The sequence below is a fragment of the Coturnix japonica genome, chromosome 3 (genome assembly GCF_054131305.1).
Source record: "Coturnix japonica strain WE chromosome 3, WE-NBRP24, whole genome shotgun sequence".
In the NCBI taxonomy this organism is placed as follows: Eukaryota; Metazoa; Chordata; class Aves; order Galliformes; family Phasianidae; genus Coturnix; species Coturnix japonica.
The window spans coordinates 87,311,100-87,338,690 of record NC_140665.1 but is presented as its reverse complement, the minus strand read 5'-3'; the positions used below and the strand labels follow the sequence as shown (position 1 = coordinate 87,338,690).

General features: G+C 37.7%; 1 protein-coding gene across 1 annotated transcript; it reads left to right on the top strand.

The window, feature by feature from the left end:
- The first annotated feature begins 16,910 nt into the window (after positions 1-16,910).
- LOC146761549 (uncharacterized) lies at positions 16,911-23,301 on the top strand. Its single transcript, XM_085542150.1, has 2 exons — positions 16,911-17,143; positions 18,390-23,301. The coding sequence occupies exons 1-2, from the start codon at positions 17,024-17,026 to the stop codon at positions 19,563-19,565; spliced, it is 1,296 nt and encodes a 431-aa protein (XP_085398276.1). The 5' UTR covers positions 16,911-17,023; the 3' UTR covers positions 19,566-23,301.
- Positions 23,302-27,591: the final 4,290 nt, after the last annotated feature.

The window sequence follows — 27,591 nt, the reverse complement described above, 5'->3', positions numbered from 1 at the left end:
TATCTAAACACTGTCATCATATTGTGTTTTTTTTTTTCTCTTGCGAGGACATAGCAACTTCAGGACAGAAAAAATGAAGACATAAAAGTGGCAATTACCAGGAATCCTACAAAATTCAGTGCATTTTTATCACAGTTTGGTTTGATTTATTTAGCTGCAGAATAAATCACGTAAGGCAAAGTCCGCTACTGAGCTATCAATGTGGCAACAAGCAACAGACTTTAACAAGTTAGGGAGGAATTCATCTTTTCTAATTTATATACCTGAAAGTTAAAACATAGAAGACTCTGTAGCTGGTAGAGAAAAATGGACATCTTCATAGGGTGATTGATCATATCCTAGCAGATGTCTAGATTACACAGCATGAACTGAGCTTCAGATATGCTTATTTCTTCCATTGACTTTAAAGGGTTCTAGAGATGTCCAGCTGAGATTCCCATGGTTCATTTTTGAATACCTAAGGGTAGCTGAGGTTATTTCTATCTATTATACATTCAGTATGAAAAGGCTGTCATGCAGCAAAACAAGGTACAGTTAGATAAGTAAATATTTTATTTTTGGAAAAAAAAAAAAAGAGTAGTAATGAAAATGTCAGGAATTCTTCTGTTAGTAAATTAAGAAAACTGTTTTGTTGTTGTTGGTGGTGGTGGTGGTGGCGGGTTTTTTTTGTTTCTTTGTTTTGACAGTCATTTTCTTATTCATCTTATTAGTATGATACTCTGTACTTTCAGATTTAAGTCATTATGACTTTGCCTTAGCATTCTAGGTTATGATATACATGGGCTCAAATGAACCATAAATTTTTCTGGGAAGAATTCTTTTCCACAAAAAAAAAAAAAATAAAAAAAAAATAAAAAATAAAAATAAAAAATTTTCTTTATTAGATTTCCTTTAAGTGAAAGCCAATCGACATGTTCAGTCTTATACTAAGATTGTACTACTTTTAAAAATTTGTAAGAACATAGTGTTTTCACTGAAGTACAAGACATTTCTGTACATTAGCAAACTTTTAGACAACAGGTTGATACTTGTATTGAGGTTACGAGTCTAAAACCAAACATGATATTCTAGGTATGAAGCCATTGTGGCTTTGTAAAGTACTGGTGAGTAATGTTCCTATTTATATCCCTTCTGACACAATTCTTTTCAGCCAGACCTACTACTAAGTGTATCACAATGCTATTTCAGGTGTGATCTAAGAAATGAACTTAGGATATGAAAAGATTTTTAAAAACATTGTTCAACCCTGACCTTAGTGATTGAAGCAATGTCCAAAAGTTGAAAGTTCCCTGTATTCTATTATACATCCCTTGATACATTCAGGTGTCTGCTTTTATTTTTGGCAGATAAATGTATTACACAAATTATATCTTAGTCACAAAGGATTCACAGCAATGAAAGAAATAGCATTGTAAGGTAAAATTGTAACACTGCTAGGAATGGTAAAAATTGATAAAGAAAGGCTGAAGATATCTAAAGGAACCAAAACTTGCTCATAATAAAAAAAAGCATGATCCAAAAAGTAATTTCACCATGTTTATGTGACGTGTGAATATTTTTGACATCAAAGCCACACAGCATTACTGACAATAAAAGAAGAATTAAATAAAATATCTCAAATTTATAGAAAAGCTGCAGGATTTAAGAGAAATCAGAAAGAAACATTTCAGAGGATAAAACACCAAACCTAAGGAAGTCAGAAACAAGAAGTAAGGAAATAATCTTAACTACTATTTTTAGGGGAATAAACATCAAAACACTATCTCTTTGCACTTTGTCAGGAAGTTCTTGATTGAGTTTTATAGAGCAGGAACAGAGGAATTTTTTTTTTATATTTTTTTTTTTTAGAGAATAATGCTTTGAGCAGTAAGCATTAGAAAAACCCTTTCAACCTTAAATATCACAGCATTAACTTTGCAACTGACATCCATGTTCATTGAGAGCATTAGGAGGAAAGAGAAAAACAACTCTACAAAACTCTTTTAATTCACAGTCTTCTTCTAACCTTTGATTTTTCTTCAGGTTCTCTGAGTTGAGATTTTCTGTAGTTTTATGTTAAAGTATCAAAACAAAATGCTGCATTTCTTAGTGTTTTTAATCAAAATTTCAGACCACAAGAATCCTCTATTCTAAATAGTTTTTTGTCAGTTTCAGTATGATTTCTAGCTGCTGAGCCTCTATATAAGGTTTCTGTACACAGGGTTGATTTGATTACCTCTACACAGAACTGATCATATAAAATATTATACTACACTTATTACAATAGAAGACAAGTTATGATATTGTGAAATAAGTAGGTAAGATCTATTCCTGAACTGAGTTCAAACGAAGAAAAAGTATGTGTCAATTCTGATTCACAATACCTTCATGCTAGCAATGTGATAAACCTCAGACAGTATTTAAATTTTCTTTCTTTTCTCATTGCTTCTACTTTCTCCCATTTTATCTACAAAATCTAATTTATTCTTTTCTTAAACAGTCTTGCAACTCATTGCCTACTCATGAATCCCATGTACTGGCCATCTTGTTGTAAGGCTGTAAGGTTCAGGAAATCAGAAAAATAGGAAATAGGATTTGTAAGAATTACAGCACCTAGCTTCATATAACCTCTAACTAAATGCATACAAACTGAAGTAGCAGCTGCCTGCTGTTTTGGTTTTTTTGTTTGTTTGTTTTTTGTCATCTATTACTAGAATAGCTGCAGGACATGCTTGTAAATTTCTAAAAAATCACTCAAGATTTTCCAAAGGAAGTATTGAAGTTTGTGAACTGTATTATCCACATGGTAAAATAAACAGAACTAACTCTTCCCCCAAAGTGTATTTTCACTAATGATTATTCCATTAGATGTGATACAAAGACAAGTAAAACAGAAGATTTTTTTTTTGTTTGTTAGCTTGTTATTCAGAAAATAAAATAAAAATAAAAAATAATAAAAAACAACAACAACAACAACAAAAAACAATCGATGGACATTGGCTTTCACTGATATTTTGCATTGAGTGCTACTATAAAAACATCTAATTCACGTGCTATTTTCTACATAACAAACTTCACTTTGCTTGCTTCTTCCATTTTCCATCCACTTTATGTTGTGTATGTAATGTACAGATGAGACTATCTAGTTTTCAACAGTATTTTATTATGCAAAGAATCATGTAATAATTACCGTGACATTGTGAGAGCCAAAAAAGCCAGTGCAAAGTGCTCATATGAGATACTCAACTCCTAAAATGCTTAACCATGGAAAATCTGACATGTTTCATGTCTAGGAGCATTTAGTTTGAATAAATAGAGGTGCCATAACTTTATAAGTGACAGAGTTAAATGACAGTTGAATGGGAGCAAAGGACTGCAACTTAAATTTCCTTTACTTGAATTCCCTTTACTTGAATTTCATTGTCACCCTTTATGTAGATTAACTTCTAGTTTATTTTTTGTAATCTCAGTGTGTTACTCACTAGTAATGCTTGAAATGCAGTTATCCTGCAGTGTATTCATTTAACAGAAGATAGAATCTTTGTGTCTACCTGGAAGTGCTAATGAAAATCAGCATTAATCTTCTTCAGAGTGCTGTTATGAAAAACATTTTCACATGGATTTCCTCCTCTAATTAAGCTACCCAGCTGAGACACCTCTGTTAGAGGGCCGTTGTTAGGTATTCTCCTTCCATAGTCAGTTTAGAGAGACAGGCCACACAACAGGGTAATTCAGACTGAACAAATCAGTGATTTGAAACAGGGTCTTTTCTCTGAAAAGACTATCCATCAGAAAGTAATGTATTTTTCATTAAAATTATCTGTATAATAGACTAACTTTTATATCAGTAAACTGCATACCTTCATAACTGCTTTTATTGCGTCAGGATAATAATAATAAAAATCAATAAAAATCATTGCTTTACAATATATACCTGCAAAATATCTCTTGTACTGAATTATGTCTACATTTAAGTACAGATCTGATAACCAATTCAGTTGGATGAAAAAGCATTTACCTTAGATTCTTGTCCTGATATATAAATTTATGACAAATCACCATATTCTAAATGAGAAATGTATGTAGTTCTCTACCAAAATAAATAAATAAATAAAATAAAATAAAATAAATAAAGAAAAAACAAGCAAACAACAAAAAAATCAAAGAACAGGAAGATCAGGAATATGGACAGAGAGATGGAAAAAATGAATGGAAGAATAAGATAAAAAGGACAGATATTAGAAGATATTTTAACATTTTCAAACAGTAGTTTCACATCATCCCTCACCTACAACTCCAAGTTACCTGACTTACTGCAGTTCGTGTAGCTTCCCAAGTCAATAATTTTTCTTCATTTTTTATTTTGCAGGTTTTACTGAATCAAATATACTTCATTTTCACTGAAAAAGAGCAGTAGCTTTCCTGCTTCCTAGGTGACATCAGAACTGCGACAAAGAACATAAAGATAATGCTTCTATCAAACAATCTCCATTTTAAAGTGTTTAGAAAATAATGGTGTTTTCCAGTGGAAGATTGATCCAGATTAGTCAGCTTTTCACAAGTTTGACTCAAGGTATTTTAGAAACTGTGGTGCACATAAGAAACTAGGAAAACAGAATGGTAGTAGGAAAAGGAGACTGGAATGGATTTTATTTTTCTGGCTTCTCATTGATAACAGGTTGACTGAAAATTAATACCTACGTGGATCATTCTCTGATAGACTTGAAAGGATTAAATTAGATTTATTTATGAAAACAAATAAAAATATGCAAAATTATGTCATCAACATAAGAAAATAGTCATAGCTGAAAGATACTTTATCTATGATGTCATCCATGCTAGTACACGCAGAAGGACTGAATGCAGGGTGCAGGGTGCAGGTGGGATGAATGTTTGAATGCTGCATGTTTGCAGCAAACTGCAGACTACTGGTCTAGTGGGCAAGCAGAGGACCTGTGAAGCAGGGAAGGTAGGGGTGCTGGATGGACAGAAAAGCCATGCCAGGTAATTGAAGGAGCTATACATATGTGTCACGTAAATAATAAATAAGCAAATGTCCTGAGCACAGAGATGAAATTATTTTTCATGACTTTAAAAATGATCAGCAGTGCAACACTATGTAGGTAATATCAAGGAAGATTTAAAATAAAAGTACTAGATCAATTTAATTTCCTTTCTTATTTGTACTTATCCATAAAGACAAATATGTAAAGTTGTGAAAGACTTGAGGAGCTACTTATGAAAAAAAAAAAAAGAGCCTGACTCTGCATTTTTTCCTTTTTCTTCCTTGATATATTACAGTCTAGCCTGGAGTAACACTATAATGAGGAATGTTACTATTAAGGGAATAATGTCTGATCTCCTACCTGTAATTATTGGGATGAGGGGTGTGGGGAAAGATGTTCCCTATGGCTGTTTGCAGCTTACTGGGTAAAGTTCCAGAAGGAGTTCCTTCTGTATGTCCCATAAAGTTAGATTTCAAACTAGAAAACCTCACTTTGCTTTGCAAACACGTTTGATGTTTATGATCATTTTACCTTTTAATCTTATTTGTTTTTCCTCTGGTACTGGACAGTACACAACACCTCAAAGCTATTTTTCATCCATAGAAGCATAGACTGAATCACCATAACCATTACTGGAGTTTGTACTTTTAAAAAGTTCACGGAAAGATAAAAAGGAAGGAAGGAAGGAAGGAAGGAAAGAAGGAAGGAAGGAAGGAAGGAAGGAAGGAAGGAAGGAAGGAAGGAAGGAAGGAAGGAAGGAAGGAAGGAAGGAAGGAAGGAAGGAAGGAAGGAAGGAAGGAAGGAAGGAAGGAAGGAAGGAAGGAAGGAAGGAAGGAAGGAAGGAAGGAAGGAAGGAAGGAAGGAAGGAAGGAAGGAAGGAAGGAAGGAAGGAAGGAAGGAAGGAAGGAAGGAAGGAAGGAAGGAAGGAAGGAAGGAAGGAAGGAAGGAAGGAAGGAAGGAAGGAAGGAAGGAAGGAAGGAAGGAAGGAAGGAAGAGAAAACATCTTAAAACAAGCAGGCAAAACAGAGAGAGCTCAAAAGGGAGATCAAAAGGGTTCAATTTGTTCAGATTAGTAGGATGACAAAGTAACTTGATTAAAGAATAACAGGTACTTCACAAAGCAGAAATATCAAATACTACAAGAACAATAATTTATTGATAAAAGCTATAAGAAACACAAATTCAAATTAAAAAATAAGGTGTTCACTTTAATGATAATGAATCACTGAAAAAAAGTACCACGGAAAATGGGGGATACTTTACACACTGATGTATTCAGCTCAAAATTTTAGGATTTTTGGAGGATATTTGAAGTTGATGGTTTCTGAAGCTAGAAGATGCCCACAGAATTATCTGTCTTGATCACTGTTTGTTGAACACTGTTGTTGCCTTGCAACAATCCTTCTTTGTAATGCATCCTAGTCTTAATTTTTTTTCAATAACTACATTTTTAAAAATCCATCTTATTCACATCCTAACAATTTAGAGTCTACCATAAACTCTATTAAAAAATTCTCTCCTTTACAGCTGATGCACCAGAAGTGCAGTTTCATTCACAAAATGCTGCAATTACTTGGATTTTGGGGGGTTAAGACAGGATAATGGAACTACTCAATATAAACTGACATCAAACATTTAGATTTATCCTATTGCAGTAGATTCCTGCTTGTTCTTCTTCTTTTTTTTTTTATTTTTATTTATTTATTTATTTTTTAAATAAGAAAACATCCTACATGGTTTTTTTTTCTATCTGTAAACCAAAGAATTACTTCTAGCAATGACAGGGAATATTATTCAAGTATCATCTCGTATCAGTCCTGGAGGAAAAGAGAAAATGCTTAGAAATATTTGTGTAATCTGATTAAAAAAAAAAAAAAAGGCCCATGTTTTTGGACCTCAGGTGGCTACAGTTTTCCATTTTGCTTGGCATGTTCTCTGAATAAAAGACAATGTATGTCATTTTGTTAGGCTTTAGTAATTATGCTAAGATTAATGTCTTTTGGGCAAGAGTGATAAATGATGATGCCAGAAACCTTCTAAACGGATGAAATCTTTTGCCAAAAGATCACCACTATGAGTGAATCTGGAAGAGTTGTAGCATGAAAAGGCATAATACTGAGGAACTGTCTTAAAAGCTGCTATGTTCATAAGTTTTTCTTTGGTTGGAAGTTTTTCTCATTGTTTTTCCACAAATCAGAAATGATGATCCTGTGAGAACTATAGGCCTGTTTACGTTCAAAATCTGCCAAGTGGCTTGGAATAATCTCGGCTCTGAAAGACAACAGGTTAAGACGATTAGTTATTTGAAATGTTCATGACAGTAACTGAAGGAAAAAAATTTTGAATCTTGTTTTGAGAATCAACTTCTTGTGTTTTATAGAGTTAATGTTTTGAAATTTATGTTTTGAAATAATGTTTTAATAATGTTTTAAAAATTATTTGAAAATTAGTTTTTATTCCTCATTAAGTTGTACACATTGAACTCCTTGACTACTCTTGCTGATTTCACTGACAGATGTTTATGACAATGGATAAAATGTTTTTTCAAGATTTGACAATGGTCTCCAGTTCAAAAGCTTTTCAAAGGTTTTGCAGTTGATTCCAGCTATGGGAAAGTGGCACACCTAATGCACCAAAAATATACCCTGCTTTCTTTCCTAATATCAGAGTAAATGTTAACAGATCATCATTTATTGTTCCCAAGGATGTTTAGTTCCTGCAGAGTTGAGGTATATGTCATTCATGTTGAAATCCCAGATTATAAGCAGTCCCTTTCCCCTACTTAACAAGGATAAAGATTGCTTAAAGCCACATCCAGTTCTCTGTTGTGGTTTGGTGATTTGTAGTAGATATTAGATTGTGTCTTCTATCTTATGCTTTATATGTTAGAGATTTGTAGCACAAATATTCCATATGATTGCCTTTAGAGCTATTGGTGATTTGAAATCAGGTGATGGCACTTTTTACACAGAATGACTTTTCCACTAAGTTCTTTTTAAAGAGTTGATACCTCTTTATTTTTAAAACCAAGATCTTGGCACCACAGTTTAATACTACCCAATAGGTCCTTTGGAATGGACCTGCTCATAGCCTCCAGCACCCTCTCAGTGCTAGCACTCTTTGGCAGGGCAGATGGTCAGAATTAAAAGCTCACTAAGACAAGGGGAGGACAGAAGAGCTGTTAAAGTATTGTTACTGAGATCAGATAGGACATGGTTTTACGGGTATATCTGCACAGCACACCTGGATTGGCCTTAGAGTTATCTACACACCTTCATACACACAGCAGTGATCACTGCAAGGCACTGAACTGGAGATCTATGATGATTAACTGTTGTGTGTATATGAACATGCATGTGTGTCCACACAGGCACAAAGATAATTTCAGGGTGCAAAAGATTATCCCCACAGCCCCTTATTATAACTACTGTAAATTCTGCAGGAACAGAAATATATGATTTAGTCATTTTCACCCTGGAAATATGTGTATTTCTCTGGTTTCACTGTTGTTTATTAGTGCTTTCTCTCTTTGCATGAACAGTTCCAAGATTTGGCTATTAGAAGATGGACGGCAATTTATTTATTTATTTATTTATTTATTTGCAAGCACTTAGCATCAGGAAAGTTAAGAAGTGCAGGAGAGCAGAAAAGGTTAAAGACATGAAGTAGAATGTTATTTGTAGCATTTTAGCACTGTCTATAAAATGACTTGTGTGAGTGCAGCATAACCTGAATATATCCTTGTTCAGGTCCAAAATTATAGGTAATACTAACATTCATGCAATAATATAGACTAACAAAATATTCCCAAGGGTCCAGAGTTCAAGCACTAATAAAAGGTCTAAATGAACTAGAGACATTCTGAAACATTTAGGACACTTTCTGGAGTTCAAGGGCATAGACTGTAGATATAATCAGGAGTCCATTAAGACTGATTGTGCACAAAGTGCTCTTTGGATTATACCCTAGGGCAGAGCTACTCTGAAGAAGGCAACACATAGTCAAGTCTAAACATAGGTCATGTTCTCTGGATCTTAAAGCTACACAGAATATCCTTATAGCTTCATTATTGGTCCACAGATGTCAGGAAAACAAAAATGCAGATTACTATTCCTTTGTATCCTTCAGACTTTGGTTACAATAGCTTGTCTTCCTATAAGCTAAAGTCTCCACTGAAGTAGGTTTAATTTTAATTTATAATCATTAGTTTTTTAATTTTAAAGTATAATTTAAAGGAATACCTCAATGAAGACTGCAATGTTTGTTCTTTCTCCTCCTAAGCAAGTACCTTTAATCCCTAATCCACTAATACTAATTTCACTGTTTCAAATGCTGAAGATGTTACAGTGATTGCCTTGTGCATTTTTCCCACACAGGAGCACATATCCAATTGGATTCTCAATGGTTGGCTGCACCTCTACTAGGAAATAAAATATTCCAAGATCTCTTATTTTTTCCTGGGAAAGAATGATCTGCATCCCTGTTAACTTCCAAGGTGAAACAACAGTGTCTAAACAACTTCCTCAGAAATTTCCTGAGTCTAATTTGTAAACAATACAAGAGAATTGTTTGCCACAGTATGAAACTAAGTAGTCGTACAATATTTTATTAGGATAAATAGCTGTATGTTAGGGCTCATTCTCTTCTGTAAAATATAGGAGTAAAGATATTCCTGATATGTCATATAACAGACAAGGCTCAGTCTCCTCCAAATGTCTGCTTGAAGGAGATGTGAAGCTTTGCTTGATGCAAGTTCATCATGGATTTCCATGGTCATGGAAGATGATGCTGGAGAGCCTGAATTTATCCTTTGTAGCTTCAAACTGCATAGCCTGGTACAGTGTTAGTGGATTTGCATTTCAGTTTCTATCACTTTCTGTTGTACTGACAAATTTGCCTTAGAAAGACTTAAGAAATCATTATATTTGGTGCTTATTATAATTTTCCTTTTTGTGGTTTTGTCTTTTTATAACTAATGAGTTGTTAGATCAGAACTGCTTGAGCAAAGCTAAAGACATCCAGCAGTCCCAGGTCCAGCTGATTTTCAGGCTACTAGAGGAGTCCGGATGGGATGGGAGAAAATGCCTAATTAGACAACCACTCCTTTTTTCATAATGTTCATTTGTACCTGTTTTTTTTTCTTTATATAAGTATTGCAAGCTTTGAAACTGCCTCTATTCCTAACTTGAAGTAGGCATAAAATGCCTTTACCCACAAATTTTGTTTGTGCTAAGGACTGAAGCACAGCACTGCCAAGAAGAAAACTAAGGAAGTACAAGAAGAAATTTGTTATCTTATCTTTAAAATTAAAATGTCGGGTTTTATTTTTCCCAGTGTTAAATGACTCTAAGCAGATTTTTCTTTCTACTATGGTTTCATGTTCTTGTTTCTTTTCTGGGAGAGAAGAAAGATTATTTTCAAAATAATTGATACTTTTGAGCTGGTCAGAAGACCTTAATCAATAATCTCACTCCTCCTCCCTCCTTAACATCAGAGAAATTAATTTTTAATATCTAAATATGTCACTGCTATTAAATGTTCAATTCTGCCTTCCTGGACTGATTTACATATAGATAATTCTAAAAACAATATGCCAGAAAATGTTCTGACAGGATAAAAATGTTTGAATACAGGAACTTCCTTAAATTAAAAATATGTATCATATCAACTTTCTACACAGATTGACAATGGCATAGAGTGCATAAAGTGTAAAGTGTTAGGTGTCTGTCTTGAGTGTACCTACATACAAGACAGTGATCTGAAATTCCTGTATAATCATATGAGAAAGAAGCTGAAGGACTGCTATGTTGTGAGTCATCTGATTTTTTTTTTATTTTTATTTTTGACATCTAGACTATAACAAAAGGAATTTTACCATAAAAAATGCTTGTTTTTCAGTGTGTACTATAAAGGAACCTAGGTTGCAAACTCAAATGGAGACGACTGTCTTATGACTGTCTGACTGTCACTGAGTCCCAGAACAAAATCCATTTCATCTCTCTCCAACATTATTCAAATTGTCTCTGTTTTCATGTCTCTGAATACATTCCCAACAAAAACAGCAGATAATATTATTTTAATGTTATCTATTAATGTTTTATAGGATCCTTAAGAAAGGATCCTAGCTCATTTAGTAATATGGAAATTAGGGAAATAAAGATTTTTATAATCGGAAGACTCAGTGTATTCAACTCACGTTTCCTGTTCATTTTTTTTATTTCTTTACTTTGCAACTTTAATATTCCTTTAACACAACTCTAATTGTGATGGATTTATATATATAACCCCCTTGATACTCTATATGTACTCTATATATAACTCTGTGATGGTTATGTTCCTCTATATTTACTTTAGCTTTTTTGGCCTGAGCATTAGTTCAGTATTGAAGGGAATGCACAGAAGTCTCCATTCCCTGTTTGATGGTTGGATTCAGAAGTCAATTGCTGCACACCAAATAATCTGAACCCACGTGAATGATAGGAACATTCTATCTTGGAGGCAAAATTATATCTAGAATTATATAGAAACAGTGGACTACATGAGGCTTGAGATATAAGGGTTTCAATTTACTGTTATTTTGTTTTGTTTTAAAAATAACCCAATAACTGATTTTATATAATTATATATATGTACATAATTTGTATAATTATTCTGGTGAATGACTGTAGTAATTAACAGTGTTAGAATAACAGAGGAATTTTTGACAGTTTGTATCTGGGAAAGACTAATATTCTCCTGGAAACGGGAATGTCTACTGGAATTCTGACTGATATATTGGAACAACTTATAAGCATCAAAACAAGGTTGGTTACAGAGCCTTACAGCTTTGGAACAGTAGACCTGTTTCAAAATTTTGCCTTAGGTGTTTGACAATTAAAATGAATTATTTAGGGTACCAGAAGTATGTGCAGGGCTTTCTGCATCAACTCCTTTATTACACTTGTGTTGCAAAAGACAGCACATTTGCTTGTTTTACAGAAATATAGAACTTAATCGTATCGGATGGTCAGGAATTTTTCATTCTGCGTCGATCTTCTTCAATGCATTTCTTCCTAGATGTTCTGCAATGCTAGACATTTTTGCTCATAATATGCAACTAGTAATGCCATAAACTGTGTATCTACTTTTAATATCTACATCAAGGCACATCCTGTTTTTATAGTGAAAAAAAAAAAAAAAAAGAATATATCATTCTTCTTTTGTTTCATTATCAGGACTGTTGTTAATACTAGGAATGACAGAACTCTTATATTAAGGAAACTAAGATTTGGTTTGATTTGCAGAAAACTCAGAAAATAGTCATTTTGTTTCATCTTATAATCTGTACGTTTTACAGAGCAGACTGCCCATTATATGGAGGGCTGAAAAAAGGAAGGAAAAAACAGATTTTTGGTACACAGACTATTCTTCAGTTGCTGTATTCTAATAAATTTCCATTTTATCAGTGAGTTTTCTAAGAATAGAAGAATGTTCAAATAACAGGATCAAAGTAATCTCTTCCTTTTCTTTCTTATGTTTAGAAACTATTATTGTAAACATAATGCCTGTGGAAGGCAAGAATGAAAATGAAAATTACTTAATGGAATTTTTAGTTCTTTATTCCAAACTGACAACAACTGGCTTTAAGAGAAACAATAACAAATATTCAGAAAGTGATACATCTACCCAATCTCCCAAATCACACAGAATCACAGAATCACAGAATTATGAAGGTTGGAAAAGACCTAGAAGATCATCTAGTCCAACCATCACCAATACTTCCAGGCTAAATCATATTCCTCAGCACCACATCCAAGTGTTTCTTGAACACTCCCATGGTCGGTGACTCCACCACTTCCCTGGGCAGTGCATTCCAGTGTCTGACTACTCTTTCCGAAAAGTAATACTTCTTAATGTCCAGCCTGAATCTCCCCTGATGCAGCTTAAAACCATTCCCTCTAGTTCTTTCACTGATTACACGAGAGAAGAGGCCAACCCCCAGCTCACTACAACCCCCCTTCAGGAAGTTATAGAGAGCTATAAGGTCTCCCCTGAGCCTCCTCTTCTCCAGGCTGAACAATCCTAGCTCCCTCAGCCACTCCTCGTAAGGCCTGTGCTCCAGACCCCTCACCTTCCTCTGAACACGTTCAAATGTCTTTCTTGCAGTGAGGTGCCCAAAACTGAACACAGTACTCAAGGTGCAGCCGCACCAATGCCGAGTACAGGGGAACAAATACCTCCCTGTTCCTGCTAGTAACACTGTTTTTGATGCAAGCCAGGATGCCATTGGCCTTCTTGGCCACCCGGGCACACTGTCGGCTCATGTTTAGCCGAGCATCAATCAATACCCCCAGGTCTGTTTCCTCAACACAGTCCTCTAGCCACTCTGCCCCAAGCCTGTAGTGCTGCCCAGGGTTGTTGTGGCCAAAGTGCAGAACCCGGCATTTGGTCTTGTTGAACCTCATCCTGTTGGCTTTGGCCCAGCTCTCCAGCCTATCCAGATCCCTCTGCAGGGCCACTCTACCCTCAGGCAGATCGACACTCCCTGCCAATTTGGTGTCATCCACAAACTTACTGAGGGTGCACTCAATGCCCTCATCCATGTCATCAATAAAGATGTTGAAGAGGACAGGTCCCAGCACCGACCCCTGGGGAACACCACTCATGACTGGTCTCCAACTGGATTTAACTCCATTTACCAACACTCTCTGGGCCCGGCCCTCCAGCCAGCTCCTTACCCAGCCGAGAGTGTATCTAGATATTTATCTAGACTTCTATCATTAGTCAAGATGAGTCCTGTTCACAAGCAATGAAAGAAAAGAAACCTATTAAGAATGATCAGTTTGATGTGTGTTTGGCATTTGTTCTAGGATAAGTAGAATTCCCCCTGGAAATATCTTTTTCTTTCTACTTGCCATAAGAAGGAATCAGAAAATTAGACTAGATGCAAAGGTCTGATAAAACTGTATGTACTATTGTAGGAATAATTTTCATTCTGCTCCTGCACATTGGCCAAGAGAAAGGGTCAGCCTGGAGGAAGGGCTTATTGATAAACTGTAGGAGAGGATACAGCAAGAGGAGAATCAGACATGTAGAGGAAAGGATTGAGCATGATGGCTGAGATCACTCTGCTTCATATTTCTATTTAATTTTTTTTTTTTTGTCTGTAAGTCAAAAAGCTTTTTATCTAATGACCTGTTTATTTTGAATATTGAATGGATTCTAAAAGTTTAAAAATGAAGTAGATTAGTACAATGATTTTCATACAGCACTGCTGATAGAATTCAAAAAGCAAGAAGAGCAGATTGGAAAAGATAGTGAGGGAAGGGCAACTGAGAATTTTTTTTATGTAACTTCTCTATACAGATGTCTATTCAAGAGGTAAGCTGAAGAAGATAGGGAACCTTTCATAGTTGTAACCAGCAAGTCAATTACCATTAGTTCCAGCCCTCATCCCAAATTCTTTCTCTGAGACTATTAAAAAGAAGCAATTCACTACTTATGAACCCTGACCAAGTGCATAATAAATAATAACAATAAAGTGCATTATACAAAATAGCATTGAGATAACAAGGGAGCAGTATTTCTAAATACAAGAATAACAAATGTTATGCATCATCCATTGTGATAATAGTAATTCATTAACTAAATACCCTGAATTCTAAAATGAAACATTAAGTACCCCTTTCTTTTTCTTTACCAAGCCAATAAACTACACATGGTGTTCAGGCATTGCGAACAGCACAAACTCAGAATCCCGGAGGACATTTATTCCAAGCATTCAATCTCTTGTCTCTGCAGGTTTTCTCTGTATCTTCACCAAATGTCTACAATGGATAACATGAAAAAGCTACTTCACATCAACTCACATGACAAATTCTTCCTGGTAGTAGGGAAGACCCCTCAAATAGCACTCAAAAACACATTCTTACTACCATGGGAAAACTCCTCTCCCTTCGTCTTGTAGTTTACTTCTAAATATACCATACTCAAATTCTAGCAACTTCAGAAAAATTCTTGTATACCAGGTGTTACTCTACCTCTGACTGTTGTTAAGACCAAACACACTATTTCTTCCTGGCCTGCTTAGTCTTTTAGGTATACCTAACAGACAAAGAAGCTCCACAGCCACTCTTCCTCCCATTCTAACAAAAAGAAATACAGTGCTCCTTACCTTACCTTGAGGACTTTCAATGTTTATACTTGCATATGGTGTTCTTTCTGTTCCTGTGTGAAAATTCATGGGACCCACCTGGTGCAAACTTAACAATATTTTAGCTTTGCAGCCATCATTCCCATATACTGAAGATGGTATTCAGCTCCATACATATTTCCATGATCATAGTACATCAGTTCACACAGAGAAGATGATTGAGATACTCTTCATTTTGTGGTTTGACAGTAGTGAATTGCCATTCAGAAAGTGGCTTGTCTTTCACATTGCTGTCACCCCTGCTGAAACATACCACCCATCACCTCACTGTGCTCACATCCTCTGTTTGGTTTCCATAAATATTCAGCAAGTCGAATATCAGTGTGTGCCATTTTTTCTACATGAAGGAATTCAGTGACACATCTTTGCTTCAAACACACTTCCATATCAGATATCATTGTGTCAGTATGCTCCACTACTCCAATCTGTCACACTGCACCAAAATGTAACAGAATATTGCTGGGAGGATTCAACTGCTACAGCTATACCACCAACATCTGCTTCTGACTCCTTGGGACGACATAATAAAATAGGACACATAACTTTTGGAGGGGCCCTTGTACATAAACACAGTGTAGATTCCTAAAATAATATTTAGGCATCATTGAGATCCTTGAAAGTTCTTAAGCTGTTTATATGTTATGTGCTAAGTTAGGCATCCAAATAACCTAAGATCTCTTTGAATGTATTTATGTATGTTACTTTCAGGAAGCGTAAGCAAAACACATCTACTCAAGCATTGATATTCATTGTTCATGCACTATTCAGCATGAATCCCCAGCAGTTTAACATAATAAGCTTTCCATTACCTATGATGCATCTGGCAGGGGTAAAGTCATGTTTTTGGCTTCAGAAAGGCAGTGGGACACCCTTCTTAAACTAGAAATACCAACTTCACTTATCAGCAAAATGTCTTGGGTGAGACAGTCATGTTCTCTCTAGCTGTCCAGACTGAAGAATGTGTAAAATAGGAAAAAAAAATATTTGTTTTGAACAGCATAGAAAATGAATCTGGGAGCCAAATAATCAATTAGTAGAAAAACAGACTAACAAAACAACAACACACAAAAACTCATCTTGGGACACAATTTGACTTACAAGTCAGCAAAATATGTTCCTGAAAATTAAAATATTTTACCAGCACTTCATAGACCATGCAGGAAAAAAAAAAAAAAAAAAAAAAAAAAGAAAAAAAAAGAGAGAGAGTATGGTATAATCATTAAGATTATGTAAAGTGATTAAAATATGTACCCAGAGAGAGGTCTGGGCTTCTCAATAAGCAACTTGTAATGTTGCTCACGTTTTCCTAAATATGGTGAAGATATATAGTCAAGCTGCATGTATTGCAAATCATGGGCTTTGTGAAAAAGAATAGAAACTACGAAAATATAAAAAATAAGGGAAAAAAAAAAAAAAAAAAGAAGCATGTCTGAACTGTCTCTTCATCTAGAGTAGATGACTTTCCTCAGCTTTTCCACTGAGTTTATGCACATCGTTTCTTAAGCCTATTTGATTCTGTAAATGGTTTTTATTACTACATGTTATTTTTGCCTGTTCTCAGTAGGAATCTGACTACAAAATCCAAGGCAGAAAATGTCATTTTGTGGCAAGAATGCAAAAATTTTTGGTTCTGAAATATTTAGCAGTGTGACACTGGTCTCTGCAGAATTTCTCCTAATTTATGATTTCACTTAGTTTCTCTTCTGCACTTTAAGAGTGTCATGGTTTTGTAATTTTGCTATCAGTATCAGTATTCCACATCATAACATCATGTAAAGTATGGATACTTCTATTGAATGTGCAGTCCACAGAAGAAGACTACATATCCCAGAGAACAACAGGGTTAATGATAAGTCACGGAACCAGGACGCTGTATAATCTCGTTCCCAGGCTGGAGTGCCCTCCTTCTTCTCTCGAACTTCTCGGAGAGGGGGAAGCGTTCCAGCCGTGTCGCCTAGAGTTCACAGTAGGCCTCTCGGTTTTCGGGGACTCTCTCTCTCTGTTTCGTTCAATTTGTTAGCCTCAATTATATTATATTGTGTTATCTTGTATTTCGGTATCATATTTAGTAAAATAAGTTTTTCCTCCTTAGATTGCCGCTGTTTTATCCCACTCCCTTTTTTCCCCTCCTTTCCGGGCCCCGGGAGGGGGGCCCACGGGGTGGCTTCCCCTGTCACGGGCATAGGTAAATCTAAGTAACCCGTGACAGATTTTTGGTGGAGAATGCGGGCATAGAGCTTTTTAGCTTTTAGAACAACTCTCTCTTTACTCTTAAAGAGCTTCGTTAGGGGAGTGTTATCTTTTCGTAGCTGCTCACTGAGAACGTGACCTTGAAATACCAGACAAATTGTCAACATTAAGGGCTGCTGCACATTCTCAGCATTGCTATCTAACTTTTGTGTAGAAAACAAAGGGATTTCTTTCTCCCTTAGAGCAAAGCTAGCTAGCTCTGACTTTTACAGAGCCTGCCAGCTATGAATCCACTCTTCATCCCAGTTGCTCTGTTTAAGGGATTGAAAGCAATTATGATCTTCTTAAAGTATTGGTCAACTATTAACACCATAATTTGGTGTTGTGGAATTGTGCAGGTATATAGCCTAATAAGGTGGATACTGATGGAGACACCTGCCTGGTACTTTTATGAGATGTGGTATGGTCAGAATTTTGGCACCTACATCCCAGATGGAATTGTGAATCTTACAAACACTTGCATCCCAGATGGAACAGGCAATTTTACAAATACTTGCATCCCAGATGGAACAGGCAATTTTACAAACACCACCATGTTTAATTCATTGTACAGGCTAAAAAAACCCTTTTTATTTAGGTTGTACTCTCAGATTTCCACACGCCTTTCAATAACTGAGATAGGGTTCATACTTGCATCCATGTTATCACTATTAATGAATGCATATATGTTCCTATGCATTCGTTCTATGCGGAAGTCTCCTCCAGAACCAGAGAATGATGACTGGCAGGGAATATGGAAAGGTTTAGGAAAAGTCTTAGAAGCATGGGGACCCGCAGTGTCATGGGATTTCACTCTTGAACACCTAAAGGACCCTAAGAAATTAAGTGAGTATTTGGGTCAGAGATCTAAGGAGGTAAACCTTATGTGGGGTTTGGCTTATGCATACCGTGCTTTGTATCATACTATTCTGGAGAGAGAGAGTTTCCGATCTGAGATTCAAGCCCAAGTTAATTCTGATCAGTCACAGGAGGCATCAGTAGCAATATCAGTTGCCCCTGTGGAAGGCAAGAAATGGAAACGGGTGTCCACGCGTCTAGAACGAAAAGAAGGAGAAGCACAGGGGGGGGCTGCAGAAGACCCAGGTGCCGGGCATGGAGCAGTACCGAAAAAAGCAAAGGCGAAAACCAAGAGGCATGAAGAAGAGACTGATGATGAGGAGGAAATCACCTATTGTCGACCTCTGAAGCTGACTGAAATCCAAGGCTCAAGAAAGGAGTTCACACGGCGTCAAGATGAAGGTATCCTTGCTTGGTTGCTTCGCTGCTGGGACAACGGGGCCAACAGCTTGTCTCTAGATGGTAATGAAGCTCGCCAACTAGGAAACATTGCCCAAGATGCAGGTATCGACAGAGGGATTACCAGATGTTCGGATGGACCTGCCACTCTCTGGCTGCGGCTGTTAGAAGCCGTGAGAGAAAGGTACCCCTATAAGGATGCTTTGAAGCCTAAATTTGATAGTTGGAATACCGTCCAAAAAGGTATTCAGCGCCTGAGGGAATTGGCCATGGCGAAAATGTTGTACAGCCCTGATCCAAGCGAACTTGACCCTGAGAGAGTGAGGGCCGATCCTGACATGTGGCAGAAAATCACAAGTACAGCACCAGAGAGAATGGCACAGTCATTGGTAACAGGTTCTAAAGGGTTCGTGGACAGATGGCCCCGAGTTGTTGAGCTGATTATAATGCTTCAAACCACCGATCAGCAGCTCCCTCAACTGCATGCCGCAGTTTCTGCCATCTCACGGCTAGAAAACCGAGTAGATGAAATGTGCAAGAAATTGTTTCCATCAACTAATCGTAATGATGATCCCGTAATAGTATCAGAAGCAACTGATGAAGGTCAATCCTCGTACGGGCCACCAGGTCTAATGAAGGATCTGATCAAAGTATTCCAGTCCTACTCCTCACCTGCATCATCAAAAGTCTCAGCTGTTAAACGCACACGCTTCCCAGCTCGAGCAAAGAACAACAGTACGATTGCACCGCGTGTTTCCATGTGGCGCTACCTACGTGACCGTGGAGAAGACATGAGGAAGTGGCATGATCAGCCCACTTCTGCACTACGAGCACGGGTGAAAGAACTACTAGACATACCAACCACCAGTGGAGTTGCTCCAGTCATCACAGGTAACCAATAGAGGGGCCCTGCCCTCAGTCAGGGGAGGGAAAGGGATAATAGAGTTTATTGGACTGTGTGGATTCGATGGCCTGGCACATCAGAACCACAGGAATATAAGGCGCTGGTGGATACCGGTGCACAGTGCACCCTAATGCCCTCCAGTCATGAAGGGACAGAATCAATCCATATTTCTGGAGTGACTGGGGGCTCTCAAGAATTGACTGTGCTGGAGGCTGAAATAAGCCTCACTGGCAAAGACTGGCAAAAACATCCTATTGTGACTGGCCCAGGGGCTCCATGTATACTGGGTATTGATTACCTCAGAAGGGGGCATTTCAAGGATCCTAAGGGGTATCGATGGGCCTTTGGGATAGCTGCTGTAGATATGGACAACATTAAGCAGCTGTCTGTTTTGCCTGGCCTGTCAGAGGACCCGTCTGTTGTGGGGCTGCTACGAGTAAAAGAGCAGCAGGTACCCATTGCTACAAAGACAGTGCACAGACGGCAGTATCGCACCAACAGGGATTCCTTGCTCCCCATTCATGATTTGATTCGCCAGTTGGAGAATCAGGGAGTGATCAGTAAAACTCACTCACCTTTTAACAGTCCCATATGGCCAGTGCGTAAAGCCAGTGGAGAATGGAGGCTGACAGTAGACTACCGTGGCCTAAATGAGGTCACACCCCCATTGAGCGCTGCTGTGCCGGACATGTTGGAACTCCAGTACGAGCTGGAGTCAAAAGCAGCCAAATGGTATGCCACCATTGACATTGCCAATGCCTTCTTCTCTATTCCTTTGGCTGCAGAATGTAAGCCACAGTTTGCCTTCACCTGGAGGGGCATTCAGTATACTTGGAACCGTTTGCCCCAGGGGTGGAAACACAGCCCAACCATTTGCCATGGGTTGGTCCAAACTGTACTGGAACAAGGTGGTGCTCCTGAACACCTGCAGTACATTGATGACATTGTTGTGTGGGGTGATACAGCAGAAGAGGTTTTCACAAAAGGAGAGCAGATCATCCAAATTCTTCTACAAGCCGGCTTTGCTATTAAGCGAAGCAAAGTAAAAGGACCTGCCCAGGAAATTCAGTTCTTAGGTATAAAGTGGCAGGATGGACGTCGTCACATCCCAGCAGATGTGATCGACAAAATCACTGCCATGTCTCCACCAACTAGCAAGAAAGAGACACAATCTTTCCTGGGTGCAGTAGGCTTTTGGAGGATGCACATTCCAAACTACAGCCTCATTGTAAGCCCCCTTTATCAGGTGACGCGGAAGAAGAACGATTTTGCATGGGGCCCTGAGCAGCAGCAGGCTTTTGAACAGATTAAACAAGAGATAGCCCGAGCTGTAGCTCTGGGGCCAGTACGGACTGGACAGGATGTAAAGAACATCCTCTATACTGCTGCTGGAGAGAAAGGCCCCACTTGGAGTTTGTGGCAAAGAGCCTCGGGAGAGACCCGAGGCCGACCCCTGGGATTCTGGAGTCGATCATATAAGGGGTCTGAAGAGTGCTACACTCCAACTGAGAAGGAGATCTTAGCCGCGTATGAGGGGGTTCGGGCTGCTTCCGAAGTAGTCGGGACTGAAACACAGCTCCTTTTGGCACCTCGACTGCCAGTGCTGAACTGGATGTTCAAAGGACAGGTTCCCTCCACTCATCATGCTACCGATGTCACCTGGAGCAAGTGGATTACGCTGATTACACAGCGAGCGCGAATGGGAAACCTCAATCGTCCAGGAATCCTAGAGGTAATCATGGACTGGCCTGAAGATAAAAGGTTTGGAACATCACCAGCAGAAGAGGTATCACGTGCTAAAGAGGCCCCACCATACAACGAATTACCAGAAAATGAAAAGAAATATGCCCTATTCACAGACGGATCATGTCGCATTGTAGGGAAGCATCGCAAATGGAAAGCTGCTGTGTGGAGCCCCACACGACAGGTTGCAGAGGCCACCGAAGGTAAGGGAGAATCAAGTCAGTTTGCAGAGGTAAAAGCTGTCCAGCTGGCCTTAGATGTTGCTGAACGGGAGAGGTGGCCAATGCTGTATCTTTATACTGACTCATGGATGGTGGCAAATGCCTTATGGGGGTGGTTACAGAGGTGGGAACAAAACAACTGGCAACGGAAGGGTAAATCTGTTTGGGCCGCTGAATTATGGAAGGACATTGCTGCCCGAACAAAGAATATGGTTATAAAAGTGCGTCATGTGGATGCACATGTGCCCAAAAGTCGGGCTACTGAAGAACAACAAAACAACCATCAGGTAGATAAAGCTGCCAAAATTGAGGTGGCTCAAATTGACTTGGACTGGCAGAATAAGGGTGAATTATTTCTAGCTCGATGGGCTCATGAGACCTCAGGTCATCAAGGAAGAGACGCGACATATAAGTGGGCCAGAGACCGAGGGGTGGACTTAACCATGGACGCTATTGCGCAGATTATTCATGATTGTGAAACATGTGCCATAATTAAACAAGCCAAAAGGATGAAACCTCTCTGGGAGGAAGGGCGGTGGCAAAAGTATAAATATGGGGAGGCGTGGCAGGTTGATTATATCACCTTGCCACGATCTCGCAGTGGTAAGTGTTATGTACTCACCATGGTAGAGGCAACCACTGGGTGGCTTGAAACATACGCAGTACCCCATGCAACTGCTCGAAACACCATATTAGGTCTTGAGAAACAAGTCCTGTGGCGACATGGCACCCCAGAAAGAATTGAATCTGATAATGGGACACATTTTAAAAATTCCCTTATAAATACTTGGGCCAAAGATCATGGCATTGAGTGGATTTATCATATTCCCTACCATGCACCAGCTTCTGGTAAAATTGAACGATATAATGGGTTGTTGAAAACTATGTTGAAAGCAATGGGTGGCGGAACATTCAAGCACTGGGAGAAGAATCTGGCAGAAGCCACTTGGTTGGTGAATACTAGAGGATCTGTCAATCGTGATGGTCCTAGTCAATCTAGCCCCCTACACACTGTAGAAGGAGATAAGGTCCCTGTTGTACATGTAAAGAACATGTTGGGAAAAGCTGTTTGGGTCCTTCCAGCTTCTGGAAAGGGCAAACCTATCCGTGGAACTGTCTTTGCCCAGGGACCTGGGTGCACTTGGTGGGTAATGCAGAAGGATGGGGATGTTCAATGTGTACCACAAGGGAATTTGATGCTGGGGGAGTGCAGTCAATAATTTTATGTATTTATATGTATATATGTTTGCATGTGTAGTGTATTTTAGTTATTATAGTTGTACATTTAGTTATGTTACATGTAATTCTACTGTTTAGCTATCATAATTTTACATACGTGTATATATATGTATATATATATTTACCATGATGTAATAATGTAGAATAAGGGGTGGAATGTCATGGTTTTGTAATTTTGCTATCAGTATCAGTATTCCACATCATAACATCATGTAAAGTATGGATACTTCTATTGAATGTGCAGTCCACAGAAGAAGACTACATATCCCAGAGAACAACAGGGTTAATGATAAGTCACGGAACCAGGACGCTGTATAATCTCGTTCCCAGGCTGGAGTGCCCTCCTTCTTCTCTCGAACTTCTCGGAGAGGGGGAAGCGTTCCAGCCGTGTCGCCTAGAGTTCACAGTAGGCCTCTCGGTTTTCGGGGACTCTCTCTCTCTGTTTCGTTCAATTTGTTAGCCTCAATTATATTATATTGTGTTATCTTGTATTTCGGTATCATATTTAGTAAAATAAGTTTTTCCTCCTTAGATTGCCGCTGTTTTATCCCACTCCCTTTTTTCCCCTCCTTTCCGGGCCCCGGGAGGGGGGCCCACGGGGTGGCTTCCCCTGTCACGGGCATAGGTAAATCTAAGTAACCCGTGACAAAGAGCAATTAAGACATTATGAATATGAGGTAATATGGAAAAAAATAGCTAGACAGAAGTTAAATGTCTTGCTTCACATTTATTGTGTTTCGCTGTTATAGAATGCTGGAATATTAAAGAATCATTTGTATTTTGTTTTACTTTTACAGTATTTCCCATTGTTACATTTATTTCAAATGAGACACTTTTAACAGAGAGATGAGTTCAAACCTGCAAAGGACAGCCTGTTGTCTATGGACTGATAGATTTCTACTGACTTCAAAGGGAGTTGAAATCTCTCAGCTTCGCACTGATTCTTTGGTTCTTATGTGAAGATGTTTAAAGCTGTCTAAGTTCCTAATTCCCATAAGAATAATTAAACCTAAATAGCTTCATATATCTGGTCTTGAAGCTAAAGTCCAGTTCCAGCTTACAGTTAATAAGATAACTCATCCTTTCCTAGAAAAACCAAAGCAAAAGCGAAAGAAAGCAAGTCAAAAACACCACAGACGTCTTTTGGTGATCTAATGTATATATTTCATATTATCTCTTGTTTAGTCACTATTAAAATATTTCCTTGCTTTTAAGAAAACACATCTGGACTCAAAGGCTTTGTTGCTGTCTATGGTGAAGATACACTTTAATGATGAAACTAATGCAGAAGAGCAGTGAAAAGTAACTCAAGTTACTTTCCCTTCAGATGTAACAGTAAGCAGTGGTGCTGAGAATAATGAAAATGTGAACCTCTGCATTTTTATCTTCTCAAGCTTTTAGAAACAACTGATGCACAAACAATTCCATATGAATTATTGTGTAGTTCACAATTGCAATAGATTCTCTTAGCCTGTTCAAGTTCATCCATCTGGGATGAATTTGACCTATTCTGTATATTATTTCAGTTTTCTAACATGTGTACTGTTTGACAGTCTTTACATAACTTCTAACATTGTTACGTTTCCTGACTAAGGAATATAAACAGGTTGAATGGTTTGCTTTTTTGATGAGAAATGATAAAACAGGTGATTGCTCTTTTCTGTTAATGGTCTCTCATTTTTACAAATTTCTGTTTGTTAGACATTTTGAATAGAGGTTCTTTGACTGTTGTGTAACAAAAGCAAAAAAAAAAGCAAAAAAAGAGAGAGGAAGAAAAAAGTCCATTTTAATAAAGAAGAACTCATTTTCTCCAGGGAGGAACAGCCAAAGAAAGGCATATATTATTTTTAGCAAAAAAAATTCATGTAAGTTCCTCCCTCTCTCTCTGAAATGCATCTTGTTATCATGATATAATATTTAGTATCATTTAATTTTGGTTGAAGACTTTTTCACTGTCTCATTTACAGTGTTTTGGGTACTGCCCTCAGTCACATATTAGTTCTTAATTCTTCTAGAATGCACTAAAATTAAAACAGACTTCAGCAGAATGGCTGTCTAGTACTGATGGGCTTGCTAAGCCCAATACACAGTGGCATACTATCTGTCCTAAATATGGGGCAATATCATACCTAGGGCTAAAATTTTTGATGCGATATTTAGATAGATTAGAAGTGTTTGTGATACATTTGGCTAGCTGACATTTAGAGACACACATAATTAATTATGACAAGGCTGATATTCCCATGATTATATGTTTGTTTGTTTGCCTCGTTTTCCATGCTCTAGCTGCTCCTGGGTACAAAAGTGGGAGAGAGATGGTCTAGTATAACCTGGATTCCTAGCTATTGAAAATGAAAAATAAACTTAGCTTTTTCTAATCTGTAGGATTTTTTTCTTTCTTTTTTTTTTTTTCTCTCTTTCTTTCTTTCCTTCTTTCTTTCTTTCTTTCTTTCTTTCTTTCTTTCTTTCTTTCTTTCTTTCTTTCTTTCTTTCTTTCTTTCTTTCTTTCTTTCTTTCTTTCTTTCTTTCTTTCATTTTTTTTTTTTTTTTTTTTTTTAGGGTACAAAACTATCATGTATAATCAGCATCTGAATCAGTGGCAATTCTTTCTTTGAAAGGGTAGAAAGAATTCGAAATGCAGACTCTTCTGTTTCTTTATTTCTCTGCTCTGGACAGGCATTTATGGTTCAGTGGGAACCGTAGAGCAAAAGGGAGTCTGAGTTCAAATTTTCTGGGCTTTTTGCTTCCTTAAGCAGTATATTTCTCTTCTTTCACAGTGATGAACTTAAGTAAACCCCTGAAGGAGTTTTTCCCTCAGCACCTAGTTGTGAAAAGTGGTAAGCATACATTACCCAACTGAAGACCAGTACCACTCACAGTGGTAAAGTATTTTACTGTGTTGTTTGCGTACGTATCTTTGAAATCTTATGACCTTCATTTCTTTGACATAGATGAAGAACGATGTATGTTACTTTATTGGGAATATGCTCAGATAAATTTCAGTATGAAAATATACATGAGGAAGGATTCAGAAGACTCGATTACACTGATATTGTAACACAGAAATGCGAACAAAAGGACGAAATTCAGGAGTTTGTCTCGCTCCATTTTACAGGAGGGAAGCAAGGTTCTTTGATATCGTACACCTGGCATTAGATTAAGAAACAACAGTTCAAATGTTGGTCCAACCAATTTATTACAAATCCTAGACATTTAGGGAAATGGGGAAAGGAAAATAGGTGATAGAAAAGATAGTAAATATAAGCAAGTAGTCTCTGTAGAGAGCAAAAGATATAGTCACCACTGTGGGTCCAGTGAGGTATACAGTAGGTTCTTTGGTCTCAGGAACTTGTCCGATCACCGTGGGGGATGGGAGAAAGGCAAAAAGCTCTGCACCAAGCAGGCCCTGGGGGGTTCTTCCAAAGAGAATTCCCCAGGGAATTCTCCGTCAAAGGTGTCTTTGGGAGGTTGTCTCCAAATCCCTAGCTTAGTGAGGGCCATTTATCCCCCATTTCTATGGGACTTTTTTTCTTCTTCTTTTCTCTCAGTTTAGTGTGACATTCCTGACTCAACAGATAAACCAGCAGGAAGTGTTGCCACAGTTGCCATGCACAAGCATTTATAGCCTTTTGCAGTGGTCAGATCCTTCAAGCCACACCCCTGAAAAAGACTGCTTGTCCCGCTTCTGCTTATCTTTGCAATCATAAGCAGAGGTACTGTGGAATGGTGTCACCCACCATTCACCCCCCTGGATAATTAGCAGTTGTCAGTCAGAGTCTTACCACCAGAAAGGCCTCATGAAGCAAGCTCTGAGACAAAAAAGAGAAACAATTTTGTCTTTCAAAGAGTTGCATCCAAATCATCCAATAACTCCTATAAACTTTAGTTAATATTTGAACAGTTAAAAAAGCTACACAATTATCTAAGTTTTTGGAGACAGAGATCAAAGTTGAAAAATCTTCTAGCAGTAAAGTTTTTTGTTTGTTCATTTACTGAACTCAATTTTGTGAGCCAGACTGGACAGACAATGCTGAGGTTCACCAGAGTCTGGAAAAATAATCTGTTTACACATTCTTTTAGGAAACTACAAGCACTTCTGCCCAGGAATTCAGAAGGAGCAATTAGCCCTATATTTTCCACTCTTTTTTTCGGCCTCACATGACCAGTAACAAAAATGTGGCCATTAAAGATTGAAGGTTTGTTGGGGAAATAGTTTGTAAGTAATCAGACCTTATTTATACATTTATACACTAGATGGCTATTTTAAACTGCTGAATAGGCAATATGTCTGTTTGTATTAGGTAGGGAATGATGAGGAAGGGAGAAGAATTCAGTCCTAATGCTGCTGATCCAAGGTTTGCTCAAATCACAGGATACAAGTAGCAATAACCATCATATTCATAGCCCAGAGTTACACAAATTACGTAAATCAAATGCATCAGAGAGCATATAAAAGTTATTAATGCTTTGGTTGCAAAATGCATAGATGGGTTTGCACTCTAATGTACATTAATCAAACTCTATTGGTAGCAAAAGAAGTCCAGTTACAATATTTTCTTTCCTGCTGTCGACTAAGTCCATATATTTGTGTCTCATTAACCTACCCAGTATAGCCCCTCAAATGAAGAGGATGTCTGCTCAAGACACCCTGGTGAATAATTTACTTTAGAACACAAATCAGCAAAAATAGTTTTCTCTTTAAACAGAAGAATCTGCATACTCAACCTCCCCCAAACTTCACTAATAATAATTATTATTATTACAATAATAATAATAATAATAATGACAATAATAATAAAAATAAAATAAAAATCCCCCATT

Excerpts from the sequence above, each read along its gene's own strand:
- LOC146761549 (XM_085542150.1), top strand. The coding sequence starts at position 17,024 with ATGATAAGTCACGGAACCAGGACGCTGTATAATCTCGTTCCCAGGCTG. Across the intron at positions 17,144-18,389 it reads CGTGTCGCCTAGAGTTCACA|TCACAGGAGGCATCAGTAGC; the intron begins GTAGGCCTCTCG and ends AATTCTGATCAG.